Source organism: Hemitrygon akajei, chromosome 17 (assembly GCF_048418815.1).
Source record: "Hemitrygon akajei chromosome 17, sHemAka1.3, whole genome shotgun sequence".
NCBI classification, from domain to species: Eukaryota; Metazoa; Chordata; class Chondrichthyes; order Myliobatiformes; family Dasyatidae; genus Hemitrygon; species Hemitrygon akajei.
The window spans coordinates 85,993,800-86,015,792 of NC_133140.1; the positions used below are offsets into that span (position 1 = coordinate 85,993,800).

Sequence of the window (21,993 nt, forward strand, 5' to 3'; positions counted from 1 at the left end):
TACAAGGACCTGAGGAACCAGACTTAACATTTCAGCAAACAGCTTCTTCCCCTCCATTGTTGGATTTCTGAATGGCTCAGGAACCCTTGAACCCAAAGGACCAGTGGACCACTCTTAGTCTGGCCTCTCCCCTTTGACCTGTTTGACATGGGTGACCCTACCAGGAGCCAAGCGTAAAGCCCTGACCAGCCAACATAGTTCTCAGGGTCAGTGAGACACACAAGCCTCCAAACGACGACAAGGGGACTGTTCTATATAATCTAGTCATTTTATGTCTTTGTGCTGCTGCAATATTAGCAAATGTCATGAAATGTCAGTGATAATAAGGATTCATTCCTGCTGTGATCTTCGACTACAGAAATAGACACTTTGCCTTATCTAATTCATGCCAAGCAAGATGTCCATTTGAGGTATTCCCAACTGATCAAATATTAACGACTAACTTTATTTGTCACATGTACATCGAAGCATACAGTGAAATGCATCGTTTGCATCAACAACCAACACAGTCCAAGGCTGTGCTGGGGGCAGCCCACAAGTGTCGCCGTGCTTCTGGCAGCAACGTAGCGTGCCCACGACTCACTCACCCTAATCCTAACCTGTATGTCTTTGGAATGTGGAAAGAAACCGCAGCACCCGGTTTCGTGGTCACGGGGGAAGCAGGAGTAAACCTGGATCACTGGTACATGGAAACGACAACAAACTGTCAAGTCAGCAGGAAGGGTATTCAGCTGCAGTCTACCACTACTGGAAGACTTGGATGTGTCCAGGACAAAGAAAAAAAATCATTGTGGACACTACTCACCCTGAAAACTCACCTTTAGAAAGCACTTAATGGCTATTAAAACAAAAAACTTCAAGTTTCTTCCCACAGGCAGGTAATCTGATCAACCATTCTTATTAGCCACCCACCCCCCTCTCATTCATTCATAGCGTGTCACACCAGACAGTCTGCCATTCTTGTCTGGCGCATGGTGTCAGGATTGGTCTCCTTTCGGATTAACCGGGTCACAGTATGAACGTTCCTGACTCGACCCTTGTTTTTTACGAGGCTGAGTGGCTAGCTCGATGCTCAAACCGGCACTGATGAAAAGCCCCTTCTAATACCCCATCACTACACTGCACTATATAATCTTTAAATCACTTTCTTTAATGCTGTTTACAAATACATGCTGATATTTATGTATTTATGCCATATCTGTACTTTAACCTCTAACTTCATTTTATATAATTTTTATTTTTTAATAAATGCTGGTTTTTTGTTGCACCTTGTGTCCTGACCAACACACCACAGCAAACTGCTAATACCTGTAAATGTTTATGGTAAATAAAGTTGATGCTGCCAAGCATTGTACTAACTTCTTCACTACCATGGTGCTCTCTCCAACACAAGTGCCTTTTAAATTCCTCCTGGTGACTCTTCTTGGAACTGCCTCCAATACCCGTAAATCCCTTATTGAATGAGATGGAAGTGGTTCTCCAGCTGAGGACTCACCACCCTATGTAACCACGGCAACAATTCCCTATTCTGGTAAATCCCAAATGCACGGTCATGCACTCATTCACACTGAGACATTGGTTCCAGTTAAGGACGTACACAAACAGACACCCATCCTCTCATACTGACTATCACATAAGGTGAGGCTTTGACTGTGAAATTTCTGATTTGTTGATCAAAACTGACATAAAATCAATCAGGTTTAATATCACCATCTGATGTGATGTGAAATGTGTTGTTTTGTGGCAGCAGTACAGTGACAGACATAAAAATTAATGTAATTACAAAGAAAATGAACAGTACAGAAAGGGTAATGTTGATGAGTTCATGGATTGTTCAGAAATCTGGTGGAGGAGGAGAAGATCAGTGAATATGGGTCTTCAGGCTTTTGTACCTCAGACAAAACAAATTGGGAATTCCTGCTCTGGACACTGGTGACACCCAGAAACCGAAGCTGCTCACCCTTTCCATTGTTGACCCTTACACCACATGCCACCTTGAGATTCATTTTCTTGCGGGCATGCTCAATAAATCTTACTAACCATAATAGAATCAATGAACGGCCGCACTAACAGGGTAGACAGACAACCAGTGTTTAAAAGACAACAAACTGTGCAAATGCAAAAGGAAAGACAGAAAGAAAAGCGATAATAAGTAAATAAGCAATAAATATCGAGAACATGAGATGAAAAGTCCTTGTAAGTGAGTCCGTAAGTCATGGAAACAGTTCACTGATGGAGCAGTGAAGTTGAGTGATGTTGTCCCACTGGTTCAAGAGGCAGATGGTTGAGGAGTAATAACTGTTCCTGAACCTGGTGATATGAGTCCTGAGGATCCTGTAGCTTTTTCCTGATGGCAGCAGTGAGAAGAGGGCATGGCCTGGATGGTGGGAGTTGCTGATGATGGATGCTGCTTTCCTGCAACAACGCTCCGTGTAGATGTGCTCAATGGCGGGGAGGGCTTTAGCCATAATGGACTGGGCTCAATCCACTACTTTTTGCAGGATTTTCCGTTCAAGGGCATTGGTGTTTCCATTCCAGGCTGTAACACAGCCAATCAAAATACTCCCCAATACACATCTATAAAAGTTTGTCAAAGTTATAGATGTCAAGCCGAATCTTCGCAAACTCCGAAGGAAGGTGAGGCACATAACACCAAGGACTTTAAGTTTGCTGAGGCTCTCCACCTCTGATACCCTGGCTGGCTCGTAGACTTCTAGTTTCTTCCCCCTGAAGTCAATAATCAGCTCCCTGGAATTTGAGAAGGTATTTGAGCTGTGTTTAGCCAGCTGGTTAGGGAACATATTGTTAGGGGATTGAATGATTGGGAAGGGAGGAGTCCTTGGGAAGATGGGTTGTACGGGAGTGGTGTAGGAAAGAGGCAAATTGGATAAAGTGTACGTGAACTATTGAAAGAGAATGGTTCATTTAGTTTCCACAATTTAGTGTGAAATATTAACAGTTTCAACTCTTCCCCTGCAGGAACCCCAACTTGAATAACCTCCCAGTCTGGCCAATGAACGGCGACCATGACGAATACATGCAACTCAACCTAACTCTGCACGTGGGCTGCAGCTTAAGGACAGATAAGCTCCAGTTCTGGTCCAACAAACCTGCAAGAAAAATTGCAAAAACATTAATCTAATTGCAAATTCATTCCAATTCAATTCTGTGTCTGGTACAACCAAAATCATTCTACTTTCTAATGGCAAACCCAACAGAGGGAGATGACAGATTCCAGTCAAGGACGTACACAAACACACACCCATGCTTTTATACCAACTCAAACTAGGAGAAGCTTTTAATTTGTCATTTTGTTTACAAATCACCAATTAATTAGTTTAGGGTGGGAATGCCAATAAAAAATAGAATAGAGATGAGGGTCCAAATTGGATGGGCTGCTAAATGCTGAGAAATTAGCTGGAAAATGTGTAGAACAGAGTGGGAACAGCAAAATTAGCCTCTGTTCCCAACAAAGCATCTGTATCAGTAGTGAACATATTAAAGTATAACACAATTAGTTATGTCTGAGTGGAGATTTGTTTGAGCATTTCTACACAAAGGGATTCAAATCACAAACTGCACTTATAAGAAAATCATGGCTTAATTATTTCAAATATGCACAGTGTTTTCACAAAGCAGTATCACTCATAGAAACCTGTTGAATATTGAGCAGCCTAGAAAGAAAGAGGGAGAGTCTAGGAGCAGAGGGCACAGCCTCAGAATAGAGGGATGTTCGTTTAGAACAGAGATGAGGAGGAACTTCTTTATCCAGGGAGTGGTGAATCGGTGGAATTCATTGCCACGGACAGCTGTGGAGCTCTAGTCATTTGGTATATATAAAGCTGGAGTTTAGCATCCAGAACAGCTTCAAGGAGCGTTGTTTCAAAAAGTTGGCATCTATCATTAAGGACCCCCGTCACCCAGGACATGCCCTCTTCTCATTGCTACTGTTAGGATGGAAATACAGAAGTCTGAAGAAACACACTCAACAATTCAGGAACAGCTTCTTCCCCTCTGCCATCAGATTTCTGAATTGACATTGAATCCATGAAACCATCTCACTACTTTTTTTCCTCTTTTTGCACTCATTATTTAACTTTTTAAATGAATGCACTTACTGTAATTTTCAGTTTTTATTACTATGTACTGCTACCACACAACAAATTTAGTGACATAGGCCAGATTCTGATTAGTCAGGTCAGCAAAGGTCACAGGGAGAAGGAGAATGGAGTTGAGAGGGATAATAAATCAGCTATGATGGAATGGCGGAGCAGACTCAGTGGGCAGAATGGCTTAATTCTGCTCCTATGTCTTATATCAGCAGGTGTGTGTGTCCAACTCTAATCCATACATAGCAACCTGACTATACATTCGGCCTGTAGCCGTTGGCCCATTCCCAGTAGCAGTGTTATTCTGACAGGTGGTTCAGCATTGATGGATGTAATTGAACTGTATGTTAAACATCCAGTCAGGAAAAAAAAGCACTAAATTCCTCCAGAAATAGTCAGCAGACCAGACAGCATCTCTGCAGAGAGAAACAAAGCAAACATTTTAAGTTGAAGGTTAGGGATGGGAGAGCCTAGATCAAGGGAACATATTTACAAATCATTTAAAACTGAGTTGTGTATACATTTCTTTTTGCAGAGGGTGGTAAATCTCTGGAATTCTCTGCCCCAGAAGGTTATGGAGGCTGGATCATGAAGTAAGGGTAGTTCTGAGAAGATTGAGGAACTGAGGTATGGGGAACTGGTACAGGAGTTGAGGCCAGCAAACATGAATATGAGGAGCCAAGTAGCCGACCCATGTTCCTGTTTTCTTGTGTTCTTGATCTGATCTGCACCTTTTGGTATCAGGAATCTGTAGTGTTTGATTCGCAGGAGGTTGGGTAGGTGTGTGTAACAGCCTGATTCAGAATCAGGTTTATTATCACTGACATATGTCATGAAATTTGTAGTTTTGCAGCAGCAGTAAAGTTCAATACATAAAAAATACTATAAATTACAAGATACTGTCTGTGTGTAGTGCAAGATGTAAACAAATACTATGAGTTACAATGACATATAGAACTATAAATTAGTAGTGCAAAAAGGGAACAAAATTGCGAGGAATTGTTCACGGGTTCATGGACCATTCAGTAATCTGATGGTAGAGGGAAGAAGCTGTTCCTAAATTGTTGAGTGTGCATCTTCAGAAGGTAGTAATTAGAAGAGGGCTTTGTCCCGGATGAAGAGAGTCCTTAATGATGGATACTGCCTTCTTGAGGCATTGCCTCTTGAAGATGTTTATGATTGTGGGAGGCATGATGGAGCAGACTGAGTTTACAACAGTCTGTAACTTTTTCAATCCAGTGCATTGATGCCTCAGTACCAGGCAGTGATGCAACCATCAGAAGCTCTCCACAGACCATCAGTAGAGTCTTGGTGACATTCCAAGTCTCCTCAAACTTCTAGTGTAGTTGAGCTGCTGAACACCCTCTAGGAATTGAAAGGGCGCAGCCTGCAATACTGGAGTCGGCCTTGAACGCCATCAGCCAGTGTAGGACCGAATGGCCTCAGATTTCACCGGGGAAATGGACCTGGCTGCCCCGGGTGGAACGAAGTGTCAATCAAGCTATGTCCCGTTAGCAAGTAGCAGCAAAATCCTGGGGTGAAGTCACCTTAATCCACACCAACGAGGGGTGTGAAAGTAGAGAAGAAGACTAAAAATAAATCCGTATTTTAAATGTAATGATTGTAACGGCAGCACAGACTGAATGAGATGATAAAAGGAGCAGCGGAAGTTGAGGAGGCGGGATTCGAACTCGCACCGCCCTTTTCGCTGTCACCAACCAGCATGAGCGCGGCGCCACGGCCCGTCCTGCTGGGCGTCCGAGACGCGGCGGTGGAGGAGGGGAGCCGCTGCTCCTGGGACACCAGCAAGGCAGGAGGGCGAGCGGTGAGAGTCTGCGGCGGGAGGACGGGGGCCGGGGAAGGGAAGGGCCAAGAGAGAGGCGGCGGCGGCTCCTCCTCGCCGTGGGGTCTGCGCGACACTGCGCATGTTCGCGGCGGGGACAACGCACGTTGGGGGCGTGTCTAGAGCGTGAAGTCGGCTCTTAATGTTGGCGGGAGGGGACCCTCCCCAGTCGGGCCAGTGGCGCAATGGATAACGCGTCTGACTACGGATCAGAAGATTCCAGGTTCGACTCCTGGCTGGCTCGAAATCTTTTGCCATATCCATAAATCCCCTTTTAATAGTGGACCAAAGGGCCTCTGAGAATTCATTGTTCAGTGAAAAAGTAGATTACTTTTTAAACAGTGGAATGTTTGAAACGATAAATTGGTTTATTCTATCTATTGTGAAGCTTGCATTCTGTCTAATATTGAAAGAGTAGATTACTTTTTAAATAGAGGCATGCTTTTTAAATTGGATTATTGTTACATGTACAAATTACAGTAAAAACTTTTCTTGAATTTGGTTTATTATCACCGACATCTTAAAATGTAAAAAATGTGATATTTTGCCGCAGCAGAACCGTTATATCAGCAGTACAGTGCAAGGCATAAAGTTACTAAAAGTTACGAGAATAAAGCACAACTAACGAGATAGAGTTGGCAGCATTTCAGAATCAGGTTTATTATCACTGACATGTCGTGAAATTTGTTGTTTTGCGACAGCAGTACCAACATAAAAATTGAATTACTATGAGTTACAATACGAAATATAAAAATAAATAGGCAGTGCAAAAAGAGAGCAAATTAGTGAGGTAGGTAGTGGTCATGGGTTCATTGTCCATTCAGAAATCTGATGGCGGAAGGAAAGCTGGCCCTGAAACATTGGTAACAATGAGAAGAGGGCATTTCCTGGGGAATGGGGGTCCTAATGATGACTGCTGCCTCCTGAAGATGTATTTGATTGTTATTTGTCACAACTTTATACCCTGGGTAGGTATGCACATGACAATAAACTTGAGACAGGATGCTACCTGGACTAGAGGGTGTGATCTATAGGGAAAGGATGGACATGCTTGGTCTTATTAAGGACAGTCAGTTTGGCTTTGTCCAGGACAAGTCATGTCTAAGTAACTTCACTTTCTTGACAAAGTGATGAGAGTGATTGATGAAGGTTAGATCTGTGGATATTGTCTATGTGGACTTTAGGAAGGTGCTTGACGAGGTCCCTCTTGGGAGGTTAATCCAGTTGAGTTGGATGCATGGGATCCATGGTGAATTGGCTTTTTGGCTTGTCTAAAGGAGACCGGGTATTGGGCAGTGGGTGTATTTTGGCTGGGCGAGAGGTCTGTGAACTAAACTGAACATTCTTAGATTGTTTCAAGGTCTCTGCGATTTCATGTTTAATATGCTGCTTGTTATTAGCTCATTTTTCGCCATGTTTTTTTTTGCCCGTTGGGTGTTTGATGTTTTCTTTGAACGGGTTCCATGGTGTTTCTCTGTTTCGTGGCTGTCTGTGGAAAGCCGAATCTGAGGGTTGTGTGCTGTGTATAATGATAATCGATGTACTTTGAATCTTTGAGTAGTGATGTTCCACAGGGATCTATACTGGGATCTCCACTGTTTGTGATGTATATAACTGACCAGTGGCAGATATGGGTGGAGAAATGGCAGATGGAGGTTTATGCAGGCAAGTGTGAAGTGTTGAGCTTTGGGAGATCAAACGTAGAGAGAGACTACACTGATAATGGCAAGACTTTATATTGTTGATGAGCAGAGGGATTTTGGGGTCCAAGTTCATAGCTCCCATGGTTGATGGGGTGTTTCAGCATGCTTGTTTTGCCTTTATTAGTTTAGGAACTGAGTTCACAGTAAAGCAGCTCAGTAGTGTAGTGGCTAGCACAACGTTTGACAGTACCAGTGAACAGGTTCAATTCCCACGCATTCCCAACGTAAGACGTTTGTACATTCTCCCCGTTACTGCATAGGTTTCCTCCCACGTTCCAAATGCGTACCGGTTGGTAGGTTAATTGGTCATTGTAAATTGTCCCGTGATTAGGCTGGGGTTAAGTCAGGGGTTGCTAGGCAGAAGGGCTCAAAGGGCCAGAATGGTCTGTTCTGTGCTGTATCCGAATAAATAAATAAATTGTCAGGATGTTAATAAAGTTCTAGTTGGGCTGTATTTGGAGTGCTGTGTACAGTTCTGGTCTCCCCGCTGTAGGAAGGATGTTGAGGCTTTGGAGAGGGTGCTGAAGAGGTTGAGCAGGATGCTGCCTGGATTAGAGAGCATATACCATAACAAGAGGTTGGATAAACTTGAGTTGTTTTCTCTAGAGCCCCTTTAATGATGGATGGCGCTTTTGTGAGACACTGACTTTAAAGTTGTCCTCGATGGTGGGGTGAATTGTGGCATTGATGGGCTGAATGGCCTGTGCTGGTTCCTTGAAGCCCTTGCAGTCAGGACCGTGACACGGTGTGTTGTTCCTTCCGCAGGACAGGGTCCCTGGCGTTACCCTGGAATGTCCTCACTGCCGTCTCTGCACTGACCTCCTGGCTCACCTGGTACAGATATACTGCCCCTTGGAGGGGTCACCCTACCATCGGACCCTCAATGTGTGGGCTTGCCTCCAGCCCGGCTGCTGGGGGAGGAGTGAGAGGTGGGTTGTCATCTCCTCAACACTGACACCTGCTAGAACAATCACTCTGTGCTGGGAACAGAGGTCCAGGCACTGTACTGTCTTCCTGCACCGTGCTTTCTTAAATCTGCCTTCTAACAAGTTGCACCCTTGACCTCATAATCATTATGACCTTGCACCTTACTACACTGCCCCTGCAATTCTACCGTTTTATTCTGAATTCTGCTATTGTTTACTCTTAATGTACGTGTGTAGATATACATTATTACCTCTCGCTCCTTGCCCCATGTATTATCTGTCTCTGCCTCTCTATCCATCTCTTTTCTATAAATCTCATCTTTCAGCCTGTACTGTGTGCCTGTTGCTGCCCACTCCACTGTAACAGCCCACGTGCCCATGGCGACTCTCTCTCTCTCCTCCCATTCCCCACTATTTTCCTCCCTCTGATCCTCGAAATTTCTTCAGTCTCAGGCCACAGTCTGTTCCAATGCTCTGTGAGGGGTGTGGGTGGAGGTTGTGGGAGTGGGTAAGGGGGAGGGATGGATGAATGTGTATCAGGACCCCACATTGCCTGCACCATCTGCTGACCAGGGTCAGGAGGGAGGAGCGGAAGGGGCTGTGCTGCTCTCCGTTGGGACAGGCTGAGGCGATGGGGGCAGTGTACATTCCACTAACTCTCCCTCTGTTCTACAGCTGGAAGGTTCTGCGCTCCCAGTGTAAGGAGACCGTGTGTCGCCAGAAAGCAGCAGAGGTGAGAACCCCTCTCTCTCTCTTTCTAGCCCTCCATCTGATCCTTATTTCCTTCCCCCTCTCTCTTTCTCTTGTCTCCTCCTGCCCGTCTCTCCCCTCCCCCTCTTGTCTCCTCCTGACCCCTCTTTAACTCCCTCTCTATTCCTATGGTCACCTTAGTAACACATCTCTCTATTCAGCTTTCCCTGCCTGTTCTTGCTCTCCCTCTTCCCCTTCCTCCTTTCTATACATGTCTACACCTGAACCCCCCTCTACCCACTCTTTCTCTCCCATCCCTCCCCCTCTCTATTCCCAGTCACCTTAGCAACCTTTTTCTCTCCACTTTCCCTCTCCCTTGTTCCCCTCTCTCTCCCACACTCCCTCCTTTCTCTACGTGCCCACTCCTCCCACACAGAGATGAGTGTGTTGGCATTATGCCCCTCTCCCCCCAGCTGAAGAACATTCTGGACAGGATAACGTTGCTGCCTGTTCGCCCACAGACAAAGCCGGCTGGTGTCCCGACAGACTGGTGTGAGGGTGCAGATGACTGGGGTGTTGAAGACTTGGCTGCAGCGGGCTCCCTGTGTCCTGGGATGTCTGGGAGCCCATCACTTGAGCCTGATGCAGACACAGACGAGCAGACGGGCCGGCTGCAGAGGCTGAGTCTGCGGGAGGAGGCCGAGGGGGGCTCGGTGCTCCCTGCTGCACTGGTGCCCAGGTTCCAGCCATTCTACATCGCAGTGCTGGAGGAGAATCTGGTAGAGCGCCCTTCCCTCACCCATGAAGAGGAACTCCTCCGCGAGTACCAGGGGAAGGGGGGAGAGATTCCGGGGCAGATCCCTCCTGCCAGGTGAGGACCTCTCCCAGGGGATTGGGGAAGGGAAGGGAGAGGAGGGTGGGGGAGAGTGGTCTTAGGGTCCGTTAGTGTGAGAAGTACAGGTGACACAAGAGACAGCAGATGCTGAAATCTACAGTAACACAACGACTGGTTCCTTAAGATTGTTATAGCCGGGGATGGTAGCGGGGATAAACTCCCACTACCTACTCGATGCTCCTAATGATGTGCTTCTCAATAGCCTTTGACAACCAAGTCCAGCTCCTGACCTTCACATGTGGTTTAGCTACTAAGCCCATGGGAACCATTTCTACTGACAAAAGGGGCAAAGGCAGGTTACTGGTGCCTTAAAACCAGTCGCTTCAGGCAGATGGGCTTGTTAGCCGTGCTTGGCAGCTTAGCTAGGAGAAACTGTCTTGTGGCTTTACCCACTCATGGGAAAAATTTGGGAGTAAACCCGGAGGGGAAAATCTAGAGCTGGAGTCCCTAAGGCAGTCCGACATTGAGTTCAACGCTGACTGGCAGCTCCTGTGATGCCAGTGGTGTCAAACTGTATCAGTCTCTGCCGTTCCTATGGGTGTGGCAGCTGTGTGGAGATGGGAGCCTGCCGTGTGGGTAACAGCTTGCTCTCCATATCGTACTGCCCAGGCGTGAGCACTGGCTTGGGTGTGGCAGCTGTGTGGAGATGGGAGCCTGCCGTGTGGGTAACAGCTTGCTCTCCATATCGTACTGCCCAGGCGTGAGCACTGGCTTGGGTGTGTCAGCTGTGTGGAGATGGGAGCCTGCCGTGTGGGTAACAGCTTGCTCTCCATATCGTACTGCCCAGGCGTGAGCACTGGCTTGGGTGTGGCAGCTGTGTGGAGATGGGAGCCTGCCGTGTGGGTAACAGCTTGCTCTCCATATCGTACTGCCCAGGCGTGAGCACTGGCTTGGGTGTGGCAGCTGTGTGGAGATGGGAGCCTGCCGTGTGGGTAACAGCTTGCTCTCCATATCGTACTGCCCAGGCGTGAGCACTGGCTTGGGTGTGTCAGCTGTGTGGAGATGGGAGCCTGCCGTGTGGGTAACAGCTTGCTCTCCATATTGTACTGCCCAGGCGTGAGCACTGGCTTGGGTGTGTCAGCTGTGTGGAGATGGGAGCCTGCCGTGTGGGTAACAGCTTGCTCTCCATATTGTACTGCCCAGGCGTGAGCACTGGCTTGGGTGTGTCAGCTGTGTGGAGATGGGAGCCTGCCGTGTGGGTAACAGCTTGCTCTCCATATCGTACTGCCCAGGCGTGAGCACTGGCTTGGGTGTGGCAGCTGTGTGGAGATGGGAGCCTGCCGTGTGGGTAACAGCTTGCTCTCCATATCGTACTGCCCAGGCGTGAGCACTGGCTTGGGTGTGTCAGCTGTGTGGAGATGGGAGCCTGCCGTGTGGGTAACAGCTTGCTCTCCATATTGTACTGCCCAGGCGTGAGCACTGGCTTGGGTGTGTCAGCTGTGTGGAGATGGGAGCCTGCCGTGTGGGTAACAGCTTGCTCTCCATATTGTACTGCCCAGGCGTGAGCACTGGCTTGGGTGTGTCAGCTGTGTGGAGATGGGAGCCTGCCGTGTGGGTAACAGCTTGCTCTCCATATCGTACTGCCCAGGCGTGAGCACTGGCTTGGGTGTGGCAGCTGTGTGGAGATGGGAGCCTGCCGTGTGGGTAACAGCTTGCTCTCCATATCGTACTGCCCAGGCGTGAGCACTGGCTTGGGTGTGGCAGCTGGGATGCAACATCCTTGTTTGACTCCAACTAAGTGAGGCTTCAGCCTCCTCCACAAACCACTGGTGGTCTCGGTGTGCCACAGTGGGAGGGGTACACTGTGGGGGGGGGGAGGACAATGCCGTGTTGGGAGGGGAGGGTGGTCTACTGCAAGGGGGGAGGGAAGGACGGTGCTGTGATGGGAGGGGATCACTGCGTGGGGAGGGAAAGAAGGTCACACTGCAGGGGTGGGTGGGGGTCACACTGTGGGGGGAGGAGTTGCTGGGGGAAGCAATGTTAATGAGACTGGACACTGTAACCTGAGTGACTGTTTGACTCTCCCCAGTGGAGGAGATGGTGCTGTCGCAGAGGCCTACGAGAAGGGAGTAGTCCGACACGGAGACACGGCGTTTGTCAAATTCCTGAAGCAAATTGCCAGCTGTCCTGAGCAGATTTTACGGTATGTTGACCCCCCCCCCCCCACCCCGTCCTGATCTAAGACTGGGACTGCATGGGGCTACTGGTAACCAACCAATCTACATTCCCAGTTGGGACTGTGTGGTCAATTACCAGTAACTCCAATCTGCATTCCCGGAATGGGAAATTCCAGTGACAAGGGGAGTATGGGATTGTTTTCTCCGGAATGGAGGAGCCTAAGGGGTGCTGATAGAGGTATCTGAAATTATGAGGGACACATACAGGATAGGCAGTTGTTCGAGGACCCCTGCTCTTTGTGATTTTTATAAATAACTGGGTGAGGAAGGGCAAGGGGGGATTAGCAAGTTTGCAGATGACACAAAGTTTGGTGGTGTTGTAGATCTTCATAGGTTACCTGGACATTATAGGATGCAGAACTGGGTTGAGAAGAGGCAGGTGGAGTTCAATCTAGGAAAGTGTGAAGTGGCTCACTTTAGAAGGTTGAGCATGAAGGGTTAATGGCAGGATTCTTAGCAGTGCGGAGGGACAGAGGGATCTTGGGGTCCATATCCATGGATCCCTCAGAGTTGCAGTGCATGTTGATGGGATGGTGAAGAAGTTGTGTGGCCTTCAATAGTCAGGATGGAGTTGAAGAGCCGCAAGGTAATGTTGCGGTTAGACCCTGGTTAGACCACTCTTGGAGTTCTGGTCCCATCATTGTAGGAAGGATGTGGAAGCTTTAGAGAGGGTGCAGAGGAGATTCACCACGATGCTGCCTGGACTACAGGGCTTTAGAGAGGGTGCAGAGGAGATTCACCAGGATGCTGCCTGGACTACAGGGCTTTAGAGAGGGTGCAGAGGAGATTCACCAGGATGCTGCCTGGACTACAGGGCTTTAGAGAGGGTGCAGAGGAGATTCACCACGATGCTGCCTGGACTAGAGGGCTTTAGAGAGGGTGCAGAGGAGATTCACCAGGATGCTGCCTGGACTACAGGGCTTTAGAGAGGGTGCAGAGGAGATTCACCAGGATGCTGCCTGGACTAGAGGGCTTTAGAGAGGGTGCAGAGGAGATTCACCAGGATGCTGCCTGGACTACAGGGCTTTAGAGAGGGTGCAGAGGAGATTCACCAGGATGCTGCCTGGACGAGAGGGCTTTAGAGAGGGTGCAGAGGAGATTCACCAGGATGCTGCCTGGACTAGAGGGCTTTAGAGAGGGTGCAGAGGAGATTCACCAGGATGTTGCCTGGACTAGAGGGCTTTAGAGAGGGTGCAGAGGAGATTCACCAGCATGCTACTTGGATTAGAGAGCATGTCTTATGAGGGTGGGTTGCATGAGTTAGGGTTCTTAATCTTTGGAGCAAAGGAGGGTGATAGGTAACTTGACAGAGATGCACAAGGTGATAAGAGGCATAAATAGAGTGGACAGTCAGAGACTTTTTCCCAAGATAGATATAGCTAATAGACAAGGGCTTAGTTTTAATGTGATTGGAGGGAAGTATAGGGGGTATATCAGGGGATACGTTTTACACAGAATGGGGGTGAATGGAACACCCTGCTGGGGTAATGGTAGAGGCAAATACATTAGAGACATTTAAGAAACTCTTAGATAGGCACATGGATGACAGAAAAATAGAGGGTTATGTGGTGGAAGGGAAAGGTTAGATTGATCTTGGGAGTCAATTGGAAAATCTAATCCAAGTAGCATCCTGGTAAATCTTCTCGGCACCCTCTCTAAAGCTTCCACATCTTGGTCTCCCCCTGACTCTGTCCTTGTCCCTTGGTGCTATTCTGTGGGTTGGGGAGCTGGGTGTAAGGGGTGTGTGCAGGGAAGTGGAGCTGAGCTAAAAGTTCAGGTTGAGTCTTCGTACAAGATGCCACGTGGCCTATTCTGCTAATGCGTTTGATGAGACACTGTGAAGCAGTTCAGGCCACTAATAAATGCATGTTGTGGGTTTGAGTTGTGTTGTCCATCAAACCGTACGATCACTGTGTTGAATTCAACCATACAGGTATTCCTGGAATGGCCAGCCATTACTGATATCCCCTCACCCAGTTGGAAAGGACTGGTACATTCCCACCTGTGAGAACTGTGGTGGCCGCAGAGTCTTTGAGTTCCAGCTGATGCCAGCCCTGGTTAGTCTCTTGAGGAGCACAGACGACAAAGGTAGAGATTGCAACCATAATAGTTAATGGGCATTTAGGGAAGATCATAATGTGATAGTTCAGTACAAAAATGTGATCTAGTTGAACTTGAAACTCCAGTCTTAAATCTGAACTGGAAATGACAATGACACAAGCTACAGAATCCTTGTGGCTTGGAGAGGGTCTAGAGGAGGTTCATGAGAATGATAGGGTTAATGTGTGGTGCTGGGCCTGGACTCATTGGAGTTTAGAAGAATGAAGGAGCATCAATGCCTCTCATCATCTTATACACCTCTATCAAGTCACCTCGCATCCTCCGTTGCTCCGAGGAGAAAAGGCCAAGTTCACTCAATCTATTCTCATAAGGCCTGCTTTCCAATCCAGGCAACATCCTTGTAAATCTCCTCTGCATTCTTTCTATAGTATCCACATCCTTGCTGTAGTGTGGTGACCAGAACTGAACAGATTATTCCGTGGGGTCTAACCAAGGTCTTGTATAACTGTAAAATTACCTCATAGCTCTTGATGAAGGCCAACACACCATACACTTCTTAACAACACTGACAACCTGCGCAGTCCTCTTCAAATGAATGCTAACTTCGCATTTGCCTTCCTCACCACAGACTCAACCTGCAAATTAATCCTTAGGGAATCCTGCACAAGGACTCCCAACTCCCTTTATGCATTTTTTGGGTACTTTCTTTCCATTTAGCAAATAGTCAACCCTCTCATTTCATCTACCAAATTGCATGACTATACACTTCCTGACACTGTATTCCATCTGCCACTTCTTTACCCATTCTCTTAATCTTTCTGTTCTTCTGTAGCCGCTCTACTTCCTCAAAACTATCTGCATCTCCACCTATCTTCATATTGTCTGCAAACTTTGCAACAAAGCCGTCAATTCTATCATCCAAATCATTGACATATAATGTAAAAAGAATCAAGGAACACCACTAGTCACTGGTAGCCAACCAGAAAAGGCTTCCTTTATTCCCACTCTTTGCCTTCTACCAGTCAGCCACTGTTATATCCATGCTAGGATCTTTCCTGTAATGCCATGGGCTCGTAGCTTGTTAAGCAGCTTCCTGTGTTGCACTTTGTCAAAGGTCTATCTTGTTTGATATTTCTTCAAAGAATTCCAACAGATTTGTCAGGCAAGATTTTCCCTTGAGGAAACCATGCTGACTATGGATTATTTATCACGTACGGCAAAGTACCCCAAAACCACCACCTTAACAATTGACTCCAACATCTTCCCAACCAGAAATCAGACTAACTAGTCCGTAATTTCCTTTCTTCTGCCTCTCTCCCTTCTTGAAGTGTGGAGTGACATTTGCAATTTTCCGGTCCTCTGGAACCATTCCAGAATCAAGTGATTTTTGAAAAATCATTACTAATGCCTCCACAATCTCTTCAACCACCTCGTTGAAAACTCTGGAGTGTACACCATCTGCTGCAGGTGACTTACCTTCCTTCAGACCTTTCAGTTTCCCAAGAACCATCTCTCTAGTAATGGTAACCTCACGCACTTCATGCCCCCAGCACCTGGAACTTCCACCATACTGCTAGTGTCTTCCATAGTGAAGACTGATGCAAAGTACATGTTCAGTTTGTTCACTATTTCATTGTTCCCCATTGCTATCTCTCCAGCATCATTTTCCAGTGGTCTGATGTCCATTCCCGCCTCTCTTTTACACTGTGTTTTTGAAGAAACTTTTGGTATCCTCTTTAATATTATTGGCTAGCTTAATTTACTATACATCTTTTCCTTTTAAATTTTTTTTTTAGTTTCCTTCTGTTGATTTTTAAAAGCTTCCCAGTCCTCTAACTCTCCACTAATTTTTGATCTATTACATGCCCTCTCTTATGTTGGCTTTGTTAGCCATGGTTCTGGCATCTTTCCTTTAGAATACTTCTTCCTGTTTGGGATGTATATACCCTGTGCCTTCCAAATTGCTTCCAGAAATTCCAGCCATTGCTGCTCTACTGTCATCCCTGGCAGTGTTCTTTTCCAATCAATCCTGACCAACTCCTTTCTCGTGCCTCTGTAATTCCCTTTACTCCATTGTAATACTGATACATCTGATTTTAGCTTCTCCGTCTCAAATTCCAGGATGATTCTGATCATATTATGATCACTTCCCCTAAGGGTTCCTTTACCTTCAGCTCCCTAATCAATTTCTGCTTCACTGCACAAAACTCGGTCCTGAACAGCTGATTCTCTAATGGGCTCAACCACGAGCTGCCCTAAAAAGCCACCTCATAGGCAATCTAGAATTTCCCTCTCCTGTAATCCAGCATCAACGTGATTTTCCTGGTCTACCTGCTATTGAAATCCCCCTTGACTATTGTAACATTGCCCTATTGGCATGCATTTTCGATCTCCCATTGTAATTTGTAGACCACATCCTTACTACTGTTTGGGGGGCTCTGTATACTACTCCCATTAGGGTCTTTTTACCCTTAGTTACTTAGCTCTATTCACAATGATTCAACACTTTCTGACCCTATGTCACCTCTTTCTAATGATTTGATTTCATTTTTCACCAACAAAGCAACACCACCCCCTCTGCCTTCCTGCTTATCCTTTGATACAATGCGTATTCTTAGACATAAAGCTCCCAGCTTTGATCTTTCAGCCATGATTCAGTGATGCCTACAACGTCATACCAGCCAATCTGCCACTCTCCTGCAAGTTCATCTACGTTATTCCGTATACTGAGCACATTCAAATATAACACATTAAATCCTGTATTCACCCTTTTCAATATTGTCCGCCTTTTACATTGCAGCTCATCCTGTTGACTACAATCTTGCCCTACCAACAGCCTCTCATCACTGCACATCGCCTCTGTTTGTAAACCAGCTACCTCATCTTCAGCAGTATTATCCGCCTTTCCTGATACTATTTGCATTGAAATATAGACAGCTCAGGACACTAGTCACACCATGCTCAAAATTTTGATTCCTAATTTTGAAGTCTTACCAACATGTACCTCCACAACCTCTCCACTAACTGTTCTGGCACTCTGGTTCCCATCCCCCTGCAACTCTAGTTTAAGCCCCACTGTGCAGCATTAACAAAACCTTCCCGCTAGGATATTAGTCCCCTTCCAGTTCAGGTGCAAACAATCCCTTCTGTACAGGTTCCACCTTCCCTAGAAGAGAGCCCAGTGATCCAAAAATCTTATGCCCTCCCTTCTGCACCAACTCCTTAGCCATGTATTAAACCTTCTAGTTCTGGTCTCACTAGCACGTGGTACGGGTAGCAATTCTGAGGTCATAATCCTGAGGTCCTGCCCTTTAACTTAGCACCAAACTCCTTGAACTCACTTTGCAGAATCTCCTGACTTATCTTACCCATGTCATTCTGACTGTTCACCCTCCTACGTAAGAATGCTGAGGACTCCATCTGAGATATCCTGGACTGGGCAACCACATGCCATCTGGGAATTGTGTTCTCACACACACAACCTCTCTCCCTAGCAGCACAGCATGCCTCTGAACAGGCAGGGAATGGAGGGATAGCGACCATGTGCAGACAGGTGGGATTAGTTTAAATTGGCACTGTGGTCGATGTAAACATGAAGGGTCTGTTCCTGTGCCATGTTGTTGGTTGTCCATCGTATATGACGATGACAGGAAACCTGTGCAGGAGAGTTTTTAAAGTGGAAAAACCATTGCACTGGGGCAGTTCCTCTCTCTTGACCTCAAAAGTCTGGGCCCAGTGGTGTGGAGTGTTGGTCACAACTGGGAACATTTTTGGTTGCGGGGGATGACCGTGACTTCTGAGCCTCGTCAAGCCCTTCGCTCTCCATGGAGCGTTGCAGAGCCGCCTTCCTGGCCATTGGATCTCACAGTAGATCTCATCCACCTAGTCCGCCAGGGCTGATTTCACGTTAGTACAGAAACGTTCTGATCTCACCGGGGTTTGAAGCCCACTGGCTATCCTCAGCTGGTTCAGCCCACCTGTTGAAGCAGTGTACCAGGGTGTGCCTGCTGCCTCATACAAAGATGTGCTGAACTGTTGTGTTGATTAGTGTGATTGCCTGGAAGAGAGAGCCGGTTGTAGAGGTATAGCAGACTAGGGATGAGGGGGAAAGGGAACTGTTCCCTGTACTGGGAGCCAGCATGGGCCTTTGTGTATGAAATGTGCCAAACTTCCTCCAGCCTACAATGCAATGCTGATGTGTACAGATCAGGGAGTGCCAGTCTTACTGTAGGAGGCCAGAGGTTCAGGCCTGAGATGGGGAGGGTGGGTATTGGGACTGACATTGTCCTGCAGCAGGGCTTCAGTCACTGAGTTCCCTCACAGCTCAGAATGAAATGTGATATTGAGGGGATATAGAATGGTACAGGCCCTTCAGCCCACAATGTCATGTCGTGTCTGCAGCGGTCAAGCTCTACAATGGGTGGTCAAAACTGTCCAATACATCACTGGCAGCAGCCTACCTACCATCAAGGACATCTATACAGAAAGGTACCACAGCAGGGTCAGTAACATCATGAAGATCCCACCCACCCTGATCAGGGACTGTTTGTCCCACTCCCATCGGGGAAGGAGCATCCATTTCAGGATCACTAAACTCAAAAACAGTTACTTTCTCCAAGCAGTAAGGTTGATCAATACCTCCATTCACTAACCCAGCCCTCCACACCCCCAACCACACTACTTTATCATTTCCTGCCAGTCACCTTATGTACAGACAATCCTGTGCCTAGCATCACTTTATGGACATACAATCAGTTCATATTTTGTATAAGCTATCGTATGTATTTTAAATGTATTATTTATTGTGTTTTATTATTCTCATTATTATGTTCCTTACCTGATTGCATGTATTTTTTGTGCAGTATCGGATCCGGAGTAGCAATTATTTCATTCTCCTTTACATTTGTGTACTGGAAACGGCTCTAAACAATCTTGAATTCTATTAACCTACTCCAACATGAATCTCATCTGTCTCTCCCATGTAGCTCTCCATTTTTCTTTCATTCCTGTTCCTTTTGAAGAGTCTCTTAAATGTATCCGCTTCTACCACCACTCTGGCAACATGTTCCACAAACCCACCACTCTGTGTAAAAACAAACTTACCTCTGGCATCCCCCAATCACCTTAAAACGATGCCCGCTTTTATTAGCCAGTTGTACTTGGGAAAAAGACTCTGGCTGCCCACTCTACCTACACCTATTATTTTGCACATCTCTATCAAGTCACCTCCTTCTCTCCAAAACGTTTTAGCTCACTCAACCTGTGCTCACAAGACATGGTAACATCCTGGTAAATCTCCTCTGCACTCTTTCTAAAGCTTCCACATCCTTTCTATAATGAGGCAACCAGAATTGAACACAAAATTCTCCAAGTGTGGTTTGATAGATCTGCAATGTGTCACAGCTCTTGAGAGTTCAGGAACATATCTCCTAAAGGTAAAGGGTCAGCCGTGAACTCAGTGGATGATGGTCACTGTGATTGACTTCCTCTCACTGTGTTTCTGAACTTGCCGTGTTAATCAGACCCAACTTTCAGTTCACCTTCGATTCATCCAGTAGCTAGTGTAACACCATAACAGCGCCACTTACCCGGGTTCAATTCTCACCGCTGTGTGTAAGGAGTTTGTACATTCTCCCCGTGAGCACACAGTACAAAGATGTACGGGTTATTAGCATGATTCATTACGTGGGTGTAATTGAGCAGTGTGGGCTCATTGGGCCGGGAGAACCTGCTGCCATGTTGTATCTCTAAATAATGAAAGTCTGCCACCTAGTGAGCGACTTCATCCCCCTACCCTCACAGATGGACCATCAACCACCAGCTTGCCTCATGTACCCCTCCCTGTGACCTGTAGTAACTTCATCAAGGCCCTCACCCTCACCCACACCCATCTGTCCCCATGTACGGGTAAATCATTCCCATCCTCGATAAGTCCCACTCCTTTCCTTGTACCTGTTATTTATGTACATTACACAATTTTGGATTTTCTACATTGCCAGTGTTTTTCATGGCTTCCCTTTGACTCCTACATTTGCTATTCTCTGATGAACTCTGCTCTGCCTCTGTTGTAAGCTTCCCATTTCATCCTTATCCTGTTCAATAAATAAACCAGGGGTTGTAGATACGACCGTGCTGCTCTTTATCCCTGTGGGAGGTCCCAAACTTTAAACCTCCTCCTGGTTTGCCTCCTATTGCTTGGACCGATTTAAGTTTAATTTTTGTTTAATCATTTCCCACCAAAAAGTAAAATACTGTTTTATCTGTCTGTTTCCAATGATGGCACAAAGTCTGAGTTATGATCACTATTAAGTAGATGGACCCCCACTCCTACTGCTCAGCTTCATCCCCAAAGTGAACCCAGAATTTTTCTACCCACCTTGTTGCTAGTTCAGCTGCCAGGATGCTCTCCATGGCAACTGACAACCCCTCCCCCCATAAATGCCTTTCTGTGATTAATAATTAAACAATTGTTCTCTTGCAGAGGTGAGCGTGGAGTTTGGGACGGTGTTGGTGTTCACTTGTGAGACAAGTTGCTGGTCTTCGGGTAACCAGAGGCCAATGGAGGAATGTGCCGTGGTGCAGGGGGATCCAGATGCTGCCTTCTTCAGTTAACCCACTGACAACTCGTACTAAATAAAAATAAGAAGTTGCCTTTGAAAGTGCCGCCTTGCCTTGGCCATTTTCTGACCGACCCTGACTGCCCACAGTACAGGCCCTTCAGCCCAACTTGCCCATGTCAGCCTGAGCTAGTCCCATTCCCTGCATTTGGCCCATATCCCTTGAAACCAGGGCTTCTCAACCTTTTTTATGCCGTGTACCAATACCATTCAGCAAGGAGTCTGTGGACACCAGGTAGGGAACCCTTGCTGTGAACCTGGTGGCAGAAACTGATACAGTGGAGTTGTTTAAGAGACTCTTGGGTAGATGTATGAAAAAGCAGGGTATGGGCTGCGTAGGAGGGAAGGGTTAGATTAATTGTGGAGTAGGTTTATATAGATCAGCACAACATCATAGAGTCAGTATCACAGAATGCAACAGCACTGAAACTGGCCTTTTGGCCTATCCAGTCTATGCCAAACTATTTATCTGACTAGTCCAATAGACCTGCACCTGGACCAAAGCCCTCCATACATCTCCCATCCATGTACCTATTCAAACTTCTCTTAAATGTTCAAATATACCCAGCATTCACCATTGTGCTGGCAGCTCATTCCACACTCTCACCACCCCAAGTGAAGTAGTCCCCTCATGTTCCCCTTAACATTTCACCCTTAACCTATAACCTCTGGAAACAGCCTGCTTACATTTACCCTACTTATCCTCTCATAATTTTGTGTACCCCTATCAAATCTCCCCTCATTCTCCTACACTCCAGGGAATAAAGTCCTAACCTATTGAACCTTATAACTCAGGTCCATAAGCCCTGGCAAAATCTTTGTAAATTTTCTCTGCACTCTTTCAATCTTATTTATATCTTTCCTGTAGGTAAGTGACCCGAATTGCACACAATACTCCAAATATGGCCTCATAAATGTCTTGCACAACTTCAACATTGCATCCCAACTCTTGTACTCGGTCTATAATTCTAT

General features: G+C 46.6%; 2 protein-coding genes and 1 non-coding gene across 8 annotated transcripts in view; all 3 read left to right on the forward strand.

Moving 5' to 3' along the window:
* The window catches only part of LOC140740875 (pyrethroid hydrolase Ces2e-like), a 114,448-nt gene extending 110,931 nt beyond the window's left edge, over positions 1-3,517 (forward strand). For 4 of the 5 annotated variants that reach the window (XM_073070462.1, XM_073070463.1, XM_073070464.1 and 1 more), the window contains one exon: positions 2,980-3,517. In XM_073070462.1, the coding sequence (XP_072926563.1) occupies positions 2,980-3,142 (163 nt within the window). In that variant the 3' untranslated portion in view covers positions 3,143-3,517. The remainder of the gene's footprint in view (positions 1-2,979) is intronic. The other variant, XM_073070466.1, reaches the window with a different exon arrangement.
* Positions 3,518-5,742: 2,225 nt separating this feature from the next.
* pdcd2l (programmed cell death 2-like) lies at positions 5,743-21,063 on the forward strand. 2 transcript variants are annotated; one of them, XM_073070467.1, is made up of 7 exons: positions 5,743-5,934; positions 8,421-8,584; positions 9,257-9,314; positions 9,745-10,142; positions 12,196-12,309; positions 14,277-14,431; positions 20,886-21,063. In XM_073070467.1, exons 1-7 carry the CDS (start codon positions 5,758-5,760, stop codon positions 21,014-21,016), a joined length of 1,197 nt encoding a protein of 398 aa, XP_072926568.1. In that variant the 5' UTR covers positions 5,743-5,757; the 3' UTR covers positions 21,017-21,063. The 2 variants fall into 2 exon arrangements, with proteins under 2 accessions (XP_072926568.1, XP_072926569.1); XM_073070468.1 differs by having other exon boundaries at positions 9,793-10,142.
* Positions 6,124-6,196, forward strand: trnar-acg (transfer RNA arginine (anticodon ACG)). Its single transcript has one exon. It is a non-coding gene; the product is annotated as a tRNA-Arg (tRNA).
* Positions 21,064-21,993: the final 930 nt, after the last annotated feature.